Source organism: Haliotis rufescens, unplaced genomic scaffold, assembly GCF_023055435.1.
Source record: "Haliotis rufescens isolate VD_foot unplaced genomic scaffold, xgHalRufe1.0.p SCAF_13, whole genome shotgun sequence".
Classification (NCBI taxonomy): Eukaryota; Metazoa; Mollusca; class Gastropoda; order Lepetellida; family Haliotidae; genus Haliotis; species Haliotis rufescens.
In genome coordinates this window covers 21,925,612-21,941,656 of record NW_025963813.1, presented here as the reverse complement: position 1 = coordinate 21,941,656, position 16,045 = coordinate 21,925,612, and the positions used below count along the sequence as shown (strand labels likewise).

The window sequence follows — 16,045 nt, the reverse complement described above, 5'->3', positions numbered from 1 at the left end:
TGGGACTCGGTGTAGCGGTTGTCGGTTTACTATCAACTATAATCGCAGCGCCTATCGTGCTCGGTATGGAAATAGCCGCTGGAGTCTCGGGACTGGCAGGAATAGCGATAAAATTCATTTCTCGTAGGTTACAAAAGAAAGCATTAAAACACGATAGTATTCGGATAGTATTCGGATACTCGCCGAAGCAAAGTTGAACAGCATTGAGGATCATATTTCGACAGCTATGGTCGATTGTAAGATATCCGAGGATGAGTTTCGTTTAGTGCTGTCAGAACTCACCAAATACAATGAAATGAAGCAGGATATTCGATCAAAATCCCATAAGACCAGTGGTATTAGCGAAGACGAGAAAAAAAAGTTCATAGAACAGGGAAGGCAACAAGCGCGTCGATTATTCCGTGCCAAAACCAAAGAACTGGTTGGAGATTAAAAATAGATTGTTTACTATCGTTTGATCACATTTAGACAAATGCTTACATACATATATAATAATGGATTAAGCTATTAAATGGAGAGAATTACCACAAGGTTTTTATTATATCAGTGATGTCAAACCAACCAAATACGGTTATCAATTGTTTCTTATCAATTTACAAAAAGAGTGTAGTTATATAGTCTGGTCTCCTAGTAAAATGAACGAAGAACTTAATAAAAATGTTGAATATCGCTTTATCGATAAAAATAATGAAGAATAGTTTTATTACCATTTAGGCTCATCTAAAGCAATGATTGGCCCCAGGTATTGGTGAGCTAGGGTCAATTTAACTTAATCTTATGACTATCGTTGAATCGCATCATCATTTACGCATAAAAAAATTCCCTCTGTAGTAGCAGTATAGGTAATAAATCTGGCTCCAGTGGAAGTGGTCCAGAACCATCATTACCTATACTACTGGGGCGGTCGGGTAGCCTAGTGGTTGAAGCGTTCGCTCGTCACGCCGAAGACCCGGGTTCGATTCCCGACATGGGTACAATGTGTGAAGGCTATTTCTGGTGTCCCCCGCCATTATGGTAAAACCATACTTACTCACTCCTTTATATGACAGAATATAACAAACGCCAAGCATTTGACATTCAACTTTGAAAAAGTACAGGAAACATGGCTCGATTACCTGAACTCCAGAAAGGCGTCGCCATTGGATGCTACAGGCCGGATCAACGTCTACTGCAGTGGCGAGGCACTTTGGATGTCATGTGTCAACCATCACCAGTCTTGTCGCAAAGCATCAACAGACCGGCAGTGTCCACGTCTGTCCGGGTGACACATCTGCTTGACCGACAGCCAAGAGCATCACAGACGGCTGCAACCATTCAAGGTCCACGTCATCCCGTGTCAGCCGACACAGTTTGTCATCGCCTAAGAGAACCATATGTCGTTGTCTTTACGTGGGGCCCATTCTGACTTAACGTCACCGCAACAACGTCTGCATTGCGTTGGCGACGTCAACAAATTGTCTTCTAATACGAATCAAGATTCAACCTTTCTCTCGCCAATGGCCGCATCAGAGTGTGGAGTCGACGTAATGAGCGTTACGCCAACTGCTGTGTCTTTCAGCAGGACAACGCTCGTCCCCATACAATCACATTCCTATGATGACATCCCTCTCGGCCACCATACTCGGGTCGGGGCTGTATGTGCCATGGCAATAGCCTTAGCCACTTAGCCCCGAATATTATTTCGCTCCTATGGCTCTTTTGAGATGAACCGGGCGTGCAGATAAAACCTGCCTGGTGTTGGGTGTGGGTGCACGGGTAGGTTTGGCCACCCTGGCATAGGCAGTGGATTTGCGTCCTGCAAGGCTTCTGAGATCTACGAACCACCCTCTCGCCGGCCACCAAGCCCCGATCAAAATCAGAGCGAGGCTAATGGTTGCCCTGAAGCTTTTGTATCACATTGGGAAGAAGTAAGTTTATGATCTTAAACGCTCCCATGGGATGCTGAGCGCATCAACCGCCCATGTCTGCAGATCCGGGATAGGAAAAACATACGTCTGGATCTGGCAGTTTTTTGCCCGTGGCGAAGAGGTTGATGATGTTGGGTTGACCGAGGAGCGGACACACGAGAGGGAATGCCTGTGTGTGGAGTTTACACTCCGTGGGTGCCACTCTGGCCTGGAAAGGACATCTGCCAGCACATTCCAACAACCCGGTATGCGTTTGACCCAGCTTATCCATCAATGTTGAAGGACGTGAACGTCGGCTTGAGGAGTGAGTCGACCCCTGATGTCACAAGCACCAGATCACCGTGATACTGTTGGAGGAATTGGCGAGTTGGGTGTTTCAGAGGGGCTCGTGCCAATGGGATATCGCCAAATCCAAACTGTTGATGTGCCATGTGCACTGTGTGCCGAACAACAGAAATAATGAAAGGTAAACCACAATATATTGATGAACAGTTCCCGGACAGGACAGGGAACAGCCAGAAAGGAGGGGGAAAAAGCTACTATAGTAGTGGATAAACAGTGTGTGAATAATACCCTACAAGTTGTCCAAACCCTCCCCCAACAGGGTACCCTAAGGAAGCAACACACAGCAAGGCTTTCCAAGGTAGGGAGGTTTAGGTGGTCAGGGGCAGAGCCTTCAACAAGAACATGCAACAATATGACAGTAAAGGACATGATGATAATGTTGGTGATGATGATAATGTGGATGAAAAAGAGAGATGACATTGGGAAACCAAAAACTGATACCATTGATGAATTAAATATGGATGGCTTTGCTCTTTGGAGTTAGGAGATCAGGTGGCTGTAATAAGATGATTATATGATTCAAATTGAAGAGAAATGTGATTATATATTGTGGTTAGTAAAACTCGATTTAATACAGAGAAAGATCTCTACCTTGGTGTAGTTAATATTCCTCCCGAGGGTTCAAAATACGGCACAAATGATAAATGCCATGAAATAGAACATGTCGCTACCACATGCCCTGACTAAGGGCGATTTTGTCATTTTGATGGGTGATTTTTAACGCCCAAACTTGTAACCTGTGTGACTCAGAATGTTTAAGAATATTTTACTTATGGAACTTAAATTGATATTGACAGTGATCACATAGGGAGCGATTTAGAACCGGAATAAGCTAATTGAAATTTGTAAATATCAAAATCTATTCACATGCTACGTTAGAATTGAATTAAGATAAACGTTTCGGGAAAACTGTGTCATTGATTACGTTCTTGCTTCACCCATCAGTTTTCGTGAAGATCCGGGGTAGAGAAGGTAGAGTAGGTTTTCAGCAACCAATGCTTGCCGTGAAAGGCACTTTACTTTGTCGAAAGAGGCAAGTAATGGGATCGGGTGGTCAGGCTCGCTGACGTGGTTGGTGCATGTCATTGTATCCAAATTGCGTGGATCGATGCTCATGATGTAAATCACTGGATTGTCTAGTCCAGATTCGATTATATACAGACCGCCGTCATATGGCTGGAATATTGTTGAGTGTGGCGTTTAACAACAAACAATCAAAACAAACATGTGTTTACCACTTTTTGTCGAATTTGAAACATTTGAATTCTCACCTTTGACGATATACTCTGTCCGGCTACCTTTACTCTTAAATTAAGCGCCACGACGAAGACAAGGTAAACCAAACAGAGCAGTTGAGTTGTGACGTCAATCTCCAGCCTAAACTTTATGCCATCAATATGTCCACCACATTCTGTCAAAATATAGATAGACAGCTACATTGTAATTGATAACTTTATTCAGTCAGTAAATAACGTACGCAGGGGTAACTGTGACCTCATGCTGCTGAACACATTGGCTGAGGACATAGCGCACGTGCTGACAGATGCACAACATTACGTAAGGACAATCAACAGATGTGAAGACAAGCCGTGGTTGGGAAAGGAGTGTAGGAGCGCAGGGAAAACCAATTTATTGTAAATATGTGTAAAGCAATTAGTAACTATGTTAGACAGAAGTACTAGTATGTGGCATAAAGTACTAACCATATCGATGAATTGTTTATATCAATACGTTGCATATTGTTTTCGCTCGTGTTCTGCCGTTGGTGGTCTTTGAGAATAAATGAACCGAAGTGAAGAAATGATTTTAGAAAATATTTTTCTTGATACCTCCAGCAAAGTAATTGGTCTATAATTTGAGGGGTCGTGTGTTGACCATTTCTTATGTACAGGTATCATCAAACCAAATGGTCATTGTTTGGGATAAATACGAAATGACAGTGCGAGGTGTGTCTACATTTCTAAAGAGCATAAATAACATGTCATCGATCCCAAATACGTGGTTCGATGCTCATGATATCAATCACTGGATTGTCTGGTCCAGATTATTTACAGACTGCCGTCATATAGCTGAAATATTGCTGAGTGCGGCGTAAAACAACAAACCAACCAACAAACCAACCAACATGTAGGCATGAGTGTGTACATAAAGCCCCGAGTGTGTACATAAAGACCGGAGTGTATACATATAGGTCCGAGTATGTACATATAGGTCCCAGTGTGTACATATAGCCCCGAGTGTGTACATATAACCCCCAGTGTGTACATATATGCCCGAGTGTGTACATATAGCCCCGAGTGTATACATATAGGTCCGAGTATGTACATATAGGCCCAAATGTATGTACATATAGGCCCGAGTGTGTACATATAGGCCCGAGTTTGTACATATAGGCCCGAGTATGTACATATAGGTTCGAGTATGTACATATAGGCCCGGGTGTGTACATATAGGCCCGAGTGTGTACATATAGCCCCGAGTGTGTACATATATGTCCGAGTATGTACATATAGGTCCGAGTGTGTACATATAGGCCCGAGTGTTTTCATATAGCCCCGAGTGTGTACATATAGGTCCGAGTATGTACATGTAGGTCCGAGTATGTACATATAGGTCCGAGTATGTACATATAGGCCCGAGTGTGTACATATAGGTCCGAGTATGTACATATAGGCCTGAGTGTGTACATATAGGTCCGAGTATGTACATATAGGCCTGAGTGTGTACATATAGCCCCGAGTGTGTAGATATAGGCCCGAGTGTGTACATATAGGTCCGAGTGTGTACATATAGGTTCGAGTGTGTACATATAGGCCCGGGTGCGTACATATAGGTCCGAGCATGTACATATAGGCCCAAATGTATGTACATATAGGCCCGAGTGTGTAGATATAGGTCCGAGTATGTACATATAGGCCCGAGTGTGTACATATAGCCCCGAGTGTGTACATATAGGCCCGGGTGCGTACATATAGGTCCGAGCATGTACATATAGGTCCGAGTGTGTACATATAGGTCCGAGTATGTACATATAGGCCCGAGTGTGTACATATTGGCCCGAGTGTGTACATATAGGCCCGAGTTTGTACATATAGGCCCGAGTATGTACATATAGGTTCGAGGCTGTACATATAGGCCCGGGTGTGTACATATAGGCCCGAGTGTGTACATATAGCCCCGAGTGTGTACATATATGTCCGAGTATGTACATATAGGTCCGAGTGTGTACACATAGGCCCGAGTGTTTTCATATAGCCCCGAGTGTGTACATATAGGTCCGAGTATGTACATATAGGCCCGAGTGTGTACATATAGGTCCGAGTGTGTACATATAGGCATGAGTGTGTACATATAGGTCCGAGTATGTACATATAGGCCTGAGTGTGTACATATAGCCCCGAGTGTGTACATATAGGCCCGAGTGTGTACATATAGGTCCGAGTGTGTACATATAGGTCCGAGTATGTACATATAGGCCCGAGTGTGTACATATAGGTCCGAGTGTGTACATATAGGCCCGAGTGTGTACATATAGGCCCGAGTGTGTACATATAGCAACGGGTGTGTGCATATAGGCCCGGGTGTGTACTTATAGGCCCGAGTGTGTACATATAGGTTCGAGTATGTACATATAGGCCCGAGTGTGTACATATAGCAACGGGTGTGTGCATATAGGCCCGAGTGTGTACTTATAGGCCCGAGTGTGTACATATAGGTTCGAGTATGTACATATAGGTCCCAGTATGTACATATAGGCCCGAGTGTGTACATATTGGCCCGAGTGTGTACATATAGGCCCGAGTTTGTACATATAGGCCCGAGTATGTACATATAGGTTCGAGGCTGTACATATAGGCCCGGGTGTGTACATATAGGCCCGAGTGTGTACATATAGCCCCGAGTGTGTACATATATGTCCGAGTATGTACATATAGGTCCGAGTGTGTACACATAGGCCCGAGTGTTTTCATATAGCCCCGAGTGTGTACATATAGGTCCGAGTATGTACATGTAGGTCCGAGTATGTACATATAGGTCCGAGTATGTACATATAGGCCCGAGTGTGTACATATAGGTCCGAGTATGTACATATAGGCATGAGTGTGTACATATAGGTCCGAGTATGTACATATAGGCCTGAGTGTGTACATATAGCCCCGAGTGTGTACATATAGGCCCGAGTGTGTACATATAGGTCCGAGTGTGTACATATAGGTCCGAGTATGTACATATAGGCCCGAGTGTGTACATATAGGTCCGAGTGTGTACATATAGGCCCGAGTGTGTACATATAGGCCCGAGTGTGTACATATAGCAACGGGTGTGTGCATATAGGCCCGAGTGTGTACTTATAGGCCCGAGTGTGTACATATAGGTTCGAGTATGTACATATAGGTCCCAGTGTGTACATATAGCCCCGAGTGTGTACATTGACCCCGAGTGTGTACATATAGGCCCGAGTGTGTACATATAGGCCCGAATGTGTACATATAGCTCCGAGTGTGTACATATAGGCCCGGGTGCGTACATATAGGCCCAAGTGTGTACATATAGGTCCGAGGGTGTACATATAGGTCCGAGTATGTACATATAGGCCCGAGTGTGTACATATAGGTCCGAGTGTGTACATATAGGCCCGAGTGTGTACATATAGCAACGGGTGTGTGCATATAGGCCCGAGTGTGTACTTATAGGCCCGAGTGTGTACATATAGGTTCGAGTATGTACATATAGGTCCCAGTGTGTACATATAGCCACGAGTGTGTACATTGACCCCGAGTGTGTACATATAGGCCCGAGTGTGTACATATAGGCCCGAGTGTGTACATATAGCTCCGAGTGTGTACATATAGGCCCAAATGTATGTACATATAGGCCCGAGTATGTACATATAGCCCCGAGTGTGTACATATAGGCCCGGGTGCGTACATATAGGTCCGAGTGTGTACATATAGGTCCGAGTATGTACATATAGGCCCGAGTGTGTACATATAGGTCCGAGTTTGTAGATATAGGCCCGAGTGTGTACATATAGGCCCGAGTGTGTACATATAGCCCCGATCGCGAGTGTGTACATATAGGCCCGGGTATGCACATATAGGTCCGAGTGTGTACATATAGCCCCGAGTGTGTACATATAGGTCCGAGTGTGTACATATAGGTCCGAGTATGTAAATATGGGCCTGAGTGTGTACATATAGCCCCGAGTGTGTACATATAGCCCCGAGTGTGTACATATAGCCCCGAGTGTGTACATATAGGCCCGAGTGTGTACATATAGGCCCGAGTGTGTACATACACTGCAAACACGAAAACATCTTTTTTCCGTATATGGTCATTGGACGGAAAAACGACTAAAAATTCATTAAAATTGATTAATTGGTGAGCGTCTAGGGTCGAGTTTTTCAAGCGTAAAATGGACAGAAAAACGATGCTTTTTGCCCCGCCTTGTACAACTGTTAACGGCCAATCAGATAGCGCTGGTCCCCCGACGCACGTGATGGAGAAGTCTTCCTTTCGGAAGCTTTAGGTTTCGTATTTCTGGCATGCCTTACTCTAGTATCTGTCGCGTGCAGCGAGATTTGCTGATAAGCTAGTTTTAGGATATGTAACATGTTAATGGAATTCAGACACGCGCCAAGAAGTCAAACCAAACAATGTTACTAAGTTTATTGTGGTAACATATCCCTCGGCTATGCACAGTTACCCCTATCGGATAATGGGTTGTGTTTTATTTGGTTATAACAATAACTAATGTTGTAATGTGAAGTTTACAAGATATAAGGCTTGGACGAGAGGTCAGTCACATGACGTTCTTCACGTGAATGTATTCTTGAAATGGCGTATACACTGACTACTTCAACATTCCTGGGGAAAACCCTTGGAATTCCCTGGTACGAATTCATACAGAAGCGTGTTTGGAAGCCCATTTAAGGATACTCTCGCTACAACCCTTCCCAGAGAAACCCCCCCCCAAAAAAAAATAATCCAAACTATCGTAGTGACAGTTTACAGAAATCTATGAATTTACCTTAGTATCTGTTTGACACATCTTCACAATCACTTTTCAATGATCGGCCAATTGATCAGTGATGACAAAGGCTTGAAATAGCAACAGGTTAATTAACAACTTCGAAAATATCTCCCGTCACCGTTTATCGTGTCGGCCATTTTGACGTATTGTACTTGATGTAAATGTATTACGACGCTCTGTCATTGTAATTGACTTACTGAGGTAATTCTGTAAAAGATCTTCTCATCTAATGAGGATATTGTTTGGAATATATTTCTTGTAAACATACTAAAACATATGTTCCTCGCTTTGGGGGGAACTATTTTTATTCCGGGATGGCCTATTAAAGCTAGCAGTAAGTCAAGGCACAATGCGCGTATATGATCTGTTATTTTATGTGTTAAAATTACGGTTTGGGGCGTTAATAAAATACACTGACGCAAGTATATTCTATTCAAATCAATATGCTTTCTTTTACAAATTACATAACATCACTGCACAAAATTTGAACAGTTGCAGTAACACACTACGGTAATCGCATTAAACATCATTTTCAACTGTACAGTATTTCAGTATTTCAGTTATATCACGGTGTATCAGACTGATGTTGGATAAAAATCCGAAGTGGTTCAGGTCACCCAATGGCTGTTCGGGAAAAGGTGAGCGTATCCTGCCACACAAGTGGCACCCGTCACAAACACATGCAAGGACAAGTCAATTGTTCACCTGAACAGAGCACGGAAACACCCAATGATTCCCGTCCTCACTTTTACCGAGCATGTAAATTGTATTGTCCGTCAAAAACATGGACGGGTATAAACAATATGTTCATTCACGTAATGCATGTCATACATTTGAGAAAATGTATTGACTCGGAGCATTATTGTTAATCACAGCGTATGCAGTTGAACTCATCACCCATTCCATTATTGATATTCTTCTTGAAGATCTATGAAATCAGAAGCTGCAACACTTTATCTTTTAACTGGCATGTCAGACTTCTATTTCATAACTCAGTTTTATTTGTACGGATCACTATGGAAGGGACATTGTCGCGTTGTCGCATTGTCGCATTGATCATGACGCCCTTACAAAAACAAGCAAAATGTGTCAAAATTAACAAAAGCGCAACAATTGGCCATTTGTCGCATTGTCGCGTGTGCGCATTGTCGCTCTTTGATAATCCTTTTTTTTTATTTTACAGAAGGGCGACGATGCCGTAACGCGATATTTTCGCCTCATCACAAATGTGTATAAAAGGCGTAAAGTTCAGTTATTGTTACAGTTAGGAAGTTCAACCTGATACATGTACGTCTTGAAATGAAAACACAAGTCCGTCCGCGAGTCCATAACGTTTTTTTTGTGAGCTCTTCTCTAATAGTGCTTAGTGTACAACTCCCAGTTTCAAACAGTAGTACCTCATCAACAATCCACATACCTCTAGTGCAGTGGTCTTCCGGAAGATCTTACTCTTGACCGCATTACACAACTGATGAGCGCACGCCTGACCTGTGACCTCGTTGCAACCCTCATGAGGTGTTTGCCGAAGGGAGAGGTGTAGGAAATGTGTGCTCCAGCCCAGCGCAGAGCTCGCGACACACTGTATACTGAATGTTGTATACAGTACATTGCAGTTGATATACTGTATACTGCATGTGATACTTTTTGCGGAAATGTTACAACTTTCAAGATTTAAGATTCAATTTGCATTTATTGCATATACAACAGACCGCCGTCATATATCACTGGAATACTGCTGAGAGCGGCGTTAAAACAATTTGTTTTCATAATGGAGCGCTGCAGTCATTTAAAGTAGAACCGTATACATATGTAGTACGAACTCACTCTTTCTGTTTCGAATATTCAGCAGAAAATATATTATCAACCAGGACTTTGGGAAGAGATATCAGATGTTTATAAGCAGCCAAATAGGGATGATAAAGGACCCCTCGCTGATTAGGTTCGTGTTTACTTAAGAGCAGAGTTGGCCATGTTAGATGATATAACCAAAATCCGGGAGCTACGGCGAGGGGCAAACTGGTCTTGTTAGTGTATGGTATGAGCTGTGACGTTGACCCAAGAGAATAATGCAAAAAGTGAGACCAACTCAAGTCTATAATGATTGGGAAAGTCTAGATTGAAATTAAGAATTTTCTATGTTCCATTTTAATTGTATTATTTTCATTTTGTAGACATGGATGGACCAACCAGGAAAGAAATTGATGGAATATTAATATCACATACCACTGATCCAGTTAAATTCATCACACAATAATAAATTAGTATTTGACATGGTCTCCTCCCATTAGTAAAACAGCCCAGTTGTGAGACACCTTAAAACAACAATGTCATACCTGGTTGCACATGTTAATCAGGTAATTAACCCCTATCATGAAAATGGACTTATAAAATATTCGCCACTTAGAGTTCAGTTAAAGTTAATTTCAAAGTTCACATCACAGTTCACATCGAGGTTGTCACACTGACACAACCTTAATCCATCTTCAGAAGTTTGCCAAAAGCATCCAAGAACTGGAGTGGTGTCTTGACACCCTGGGATAGCTGATCCTTCAGTCTGGAAAGTCGATTGTCAATCTCCTTGTACACACGCTTTCTTGCTGGTGGAGCTGCACCTAGGTCTAACTGAGATAGCTTGGTCTTCTCAGATTTCTCAATCTTCTTGATGATCTCGATGAACCTGTAGAGATTATGATGACGATGATTCAGTGATGCATTGAGGCGACCGTTGTTGTTGGTACTTGGGCCGAATGTCTGGTGATGGTTCCACAGTGAAAGAGGGAATCTGGCTTCATAATCCACCCAGTTTGTGACTATGTAGTCGTTGAATTCGTCAGCATTCGGTACATCGGGAGACTGGTTCATGGAGTCAATCCATGCATCCTGAACATGTTGAAGAGGCAGCAGAGGCAAGGCAGCAGCTCGTTGGATCCATTGTTACACACGGGGGTTATCTCTGTATCCAACAGCAAGACCAAGCTCCTGTGTTTTCCGCCAAATCGCCTGGGTAAAGTGGAAGAAACACCCCTTGATGTCTGAACCTTGAAACTCTGTCCGGAGGGCTCTAATGGCAGCAACTTCAAAGTCCACCTGGAATGTCTCTGGGTTGAATGGTTGGTTCAGTAGATGTTGGATGTGGACCTTCAACTGAGCAAAGAGGCGTTGGTAAGTTGTAGTCCGGCGATCAGGCATCAATTCGTAGACTTAGGGGATAGGTAATGCTTCCTTTCCGTGCATGCAGTATGTAAAGCTGATTCCAAAGATCTGGGCAGGCGGAGAAAGTACCATCCATGTAGACAATGGAAGCTGACTGGAGGACTCTAAGCTGATCATCAGTTGCAAATACCAGCATCTTGTCTTCTTCACCGTCGGCAAAAAGCAGAAACCGCTCACCATCATGGGTCTCTCTCCAGGGTGCTGCAATGTCGACTTCAGCTCTGGTTTTAGGGAGTTTCGGGATGGTGTGTGCGGTGTCTGTACATGGTGCTGCCGACTGAGCTGAAGGAGGGAAATATAGCTGCAGCCTCCGGATCATGTCTCAAGACCTCGTCGTTGTAGAGGTCTGGCATAGGAGTGGTTGGTTCTTCTCTTGCTCTCTTCCTTAAGCTGCCAAGGAACTGGATTCTGCTGGTGTCTTCTGGTGGGTGGTTGTGTACAGTGAAATTTCTGACAAAATTTCCAACTGTTGTACATTTGCCAATGCAGGTCTTAACGGTACATCGCCAGTGAGTACCAGTTTGTCTTACTTTGTTCTTGTAGTGGAGATATCCCTGAAAGGGGACCTGGAGAGTACCTCTTTGACTGGTAATCAACTCAACCTGCTGCAAACCTGCCATGATTGTGCATGAAATGTTCACAGACTAGGGGGAATTTATATGTGTAATAAATAAGTTTTAACAAAACATGCATCTCAACTTTTTGAGTAAGCTCCTTCTAGCTCCTAACTCATTTATTACCTGAGAATATTCAAACAGAATTACTGGCCTACTCTTATTAATTAATCTGCTAATCATGGGCTGTGACCATTGCTAAGTGGGTAGACTGGCTGTGTTTGTTTAATTAATCCCACCTACTCCACTGTCTTACAATGGGTGTCTCACTAATGGGATGTCTTACTAATGGGATGTAAACTTTGACATTACGGCATTTGATTATTAGGGCATGATCATGTACATGTTCACTGCAGTAATGTACACACCAGTCAACTTGATTATAATTTTTATCATAGTCTAGCGCGGCATCAACGATTACTTTATGATATCCTCACTTGTCATCGATGTACTGACATCGAACAATGGACGACAATTCGAAATTCTTATAGATAGCTTCAATAGGGAAAGCGCAGGTGTCAGTACAATTGTCCAAGTTAAAAATATGTATCTACAAAATATAATCTGAAGCAGACAAGATCAATATTTTTTTATTAATGCTTACTTTCATGAATAGAATTGAGGCAATCTAGGCTTGCCAAATCGTTCTAGACTTGAGCTGGATTCCTTTTAAATTTATTCTGTATGGTCTGGGAGACGAACGGGCGTCAGTATCGCATGGAGAACTGGGACAGCCTGAATCAGTGTAATCGGATATGTTGTGGTGTTTCGGTTTTGGGCTGTTTGCTGAATAGAACAAGGGCTCACGATCAAGGGCACATGGAGACATTAAATCAATAAATATATATATACCAGCTACATGACGGTGGTTCGTAAATAATCCAGTCTGGACCAGACAATCTAGTCATTATCATCAAGAGCACCGATCTACGCATTTGGGATACGATGACATGCATCAACCAAGTCAGCAAGCCTAACCACCCGATCATGTTAGTCGCCTTCGTACAAGCATGGGTTGTTGAAGGCCTATTCTAACCCGGATCTTCACGGGTATTTTTTTAAATAATAAGGTACAATGAAATTCTGTATATGTCCATAAGTGTGTATAAGTAGACGGATAATATGTCCATACACGCCAAGTAAATGGTATATGCATTAATTTAAATGCATATGGTTCAATGATAAGTTCTTTCACAAGTCCATATTTCAAGACATGTATTTGATATTCATAATAACTCCACAAAAGCTACACAATGGCGACAAAACGGTACCAGCATCACAGATAGCAATAAAATACCTGAGATACAAATAATTACTTTAAAGTTAAAACATGTATCTAAAAAGAAAGTTAGAAGGATACACTTCCGACATTTTTCGTTTTTTGTTTTCGTTTGGAGAGAGAAGTTGTGATTGGTATCTGATGGGTGCAAACAGGTGTTCCCTTCCGCCCCGGCCTTAATGGCAATGCTATAGCCCCAAATGAAACAAGCCTTGTTCAACAGGTTCAGGCTGAAATTTCCATCCCACTTGGGCTCCTTTTAAATTTAAATATAGTTTCTCGTGTCGATACGTGTCAAAAGAAATGAATTAAATATTACAGCACTGGTGAATAGGTTATATGCGCATGTCAGCGTCGATCCTACAATATCCTTTTATGCAAAATACATATATACTGATGAATTAACGTAGCAATACTACGCAAATATATGTCCAGATGTATACATCAGTATCATCTCGTGATCTTAATTCGTGCTTTAAGCTCTATTTCTACCGGAGATTATGGGGTGTTACATCACACCAGAAAGCCAGGCCCAAATTCAAGTCATAATTTCATGGTCCGTCTTGTATGTTGGAAACCAATATTGCAATGTGGCTGAATATTGCTGAACGTGGTATTAACCCGATTACTCACATAATTATTCCTTTTTCTACAGTCATCTACAAACACTATCTTTAAGGAGTTATATCTATATCATCCAAATGTCCATACATGAATGTCCACATTTATATGTATAAAGCAAGTCGTCCTGCACTCTTCCTTAAAAGATAAATGCTAAGCATTTCCTCTGTATGTATTTATATAATGTAAATATCGTTTTAATGTAATGTTGATGCAGTGAACGTACATCAGACCTGATGCTAGAAAAACATCTAATTACTGAAATGAACATATTTTGTTGTTAAACAATAGTTATAAAATATAATAACAAGGAGCCAAGAGCCAAATATTGGGCTGTGTTGGACATATTTGTTTCGGGGTCTTATGACAGACAAACCTGATGTCTTTAAGTATAAAGATAAGTAAGTATAGCTGATGTACATATTCAAATATGTTTGTGATTAACCCAACCTTGAAAAATATTGAAAGATGAGTGGTAACTATTTATGCCATTATTTCAAATTAGAATGAGAGGACATCAGGAAAGCATGGCACTTTAATATACGTATCTTGTTGACCCAATATTCTTTTTTAAATAAGAGCAGCATGTATATCGAGAGTATAGGTTTGGTGCGTGACTTATCACACAGTACTTTCAGAAAGTGTGCATATTCTGTTTATCGGCAATAAATAACATAAGACGATTCATGCGGGTAAACACGATTTACTTCAGAACTAGTATAGATTACTTAAGGTTAGGGGGAAATGTATGTAATTTACAGAACTTTGGCCGGGTTTAAAGGATTTGGGTCCTGGCTAGGGCTTTGTGTTGGAGGTGTAGACGGCATTTCCAGGTTTGACGTATCAATGACCAAAATGATGTCTGATGCAATTCTCTGCCTTTTCGGGTGAACAATTGGCTTGCCTTTGGATATGTTTGTGGCGGGTGCCACTAGTGGATCGGAATGAGCTCGCGTTTTTGCAAGCACCCAGTGTCATCATTTATTATGATGAATCATGAAACATGCTCCTGATGTTGTCGCAATCGTGCAGTTGGTGCTACTTTTGGCAAGGGTTTCTCATGATAATGGAAATGCTTATGTCGCTTTTGTTGACCGATAAACATGAAAAGATATAATGTTAGTGTATATGGTCATGTAATTAAGAGACAAACGACGAGTGGGAGTTGTTTATTGTACGATAAACAACGACCACGACTCGTTTATTTCTATATGAGATATCAACATTACGCACAGCCTCTTTGAGGGTGTTGAATTAGGAAAAAATACACGCTTTAAAATATTTACCCGTACTTAAATAATAATGACTCCTTGAATAGAATCCGACAGCGGCCATGCTAGTTAAATCCATTTTAGGATTTGAGTTTGGTCTTTCCCGCATATTCTCACAATTTTCTCGTCGATTATCTGTACCTTTTCTCCCAATACCGATTGTCATATCACTCTCACTTTCGGATTCGATTGTTCGGGCACTGCGTTTATCTATCGTCTCCAGCAACATTTATTGGGAGCAACTCACTAGACACATACCTCTTACAAATAAGGTCCAATTTACGACGTTTTCAAGTTGCGAGTGCATGTTCGAATCTCAATAAATGACGTCATGATAGAACAATGTTTTACCGTGAAATAAATTTCGATTCCTTCTTTGTTCTTAGCGATTTATCGCGTTGCTATCTTATATCATCAAATGTCAGTTTGTAATTGCTTTATCATGACGTATCCGTGTCATGTAGCAATAACATACACAAATATCTTTGACTTCGACGTAGAATAGTGTCATGAAATATGATTATACTCTTGTGTGCAATATGTCTGGTTGATAAATCTAACATATTCTTACTTTAAGAATAGCGACTGTACATTATTATATCCCTTATCAGGTCTCTGTAACATTTGCAAAATGATACAAATATAAAAATACAACTGAACCTAAATGTAATATCATCATTATTTATGTAACTTATTTTCAAGTGAAGTAGTCCTCCACACTTTACATTCAGCGAAGAAGCCAATGAACATATGAACTATGT

General features: G+C 41.7%; 1 protein-coding gene across 1 annotated transcript; it reads right to left on the bottom strand.

Moving 5' to 3' along the window:
- Positions 1 to 10,758: 10,758 nt before the first annotated feature.
- LOC124124274 lies at positions 10,759 to 11,818 on the bottom strand. Its single transcript, XM_046487420.2, has 3 exons — positions 11,630 to 11,818; positions 11,251 to 11,430; positions 10,759 to 11,166 (listed from the first exon to the last, which is right to left on the bottom strand). Exons 1-3 carry the CDS (start codon positions 11,816 to 11,818, stop codon positions 10,759 to 10,761), a joined length of 777 nt encoding a protein of 258 aa, XP_046343376.2.
- Between the last annotated feature and the right edge of the window lie 4,227 nt (positions 11,819 to 16,045).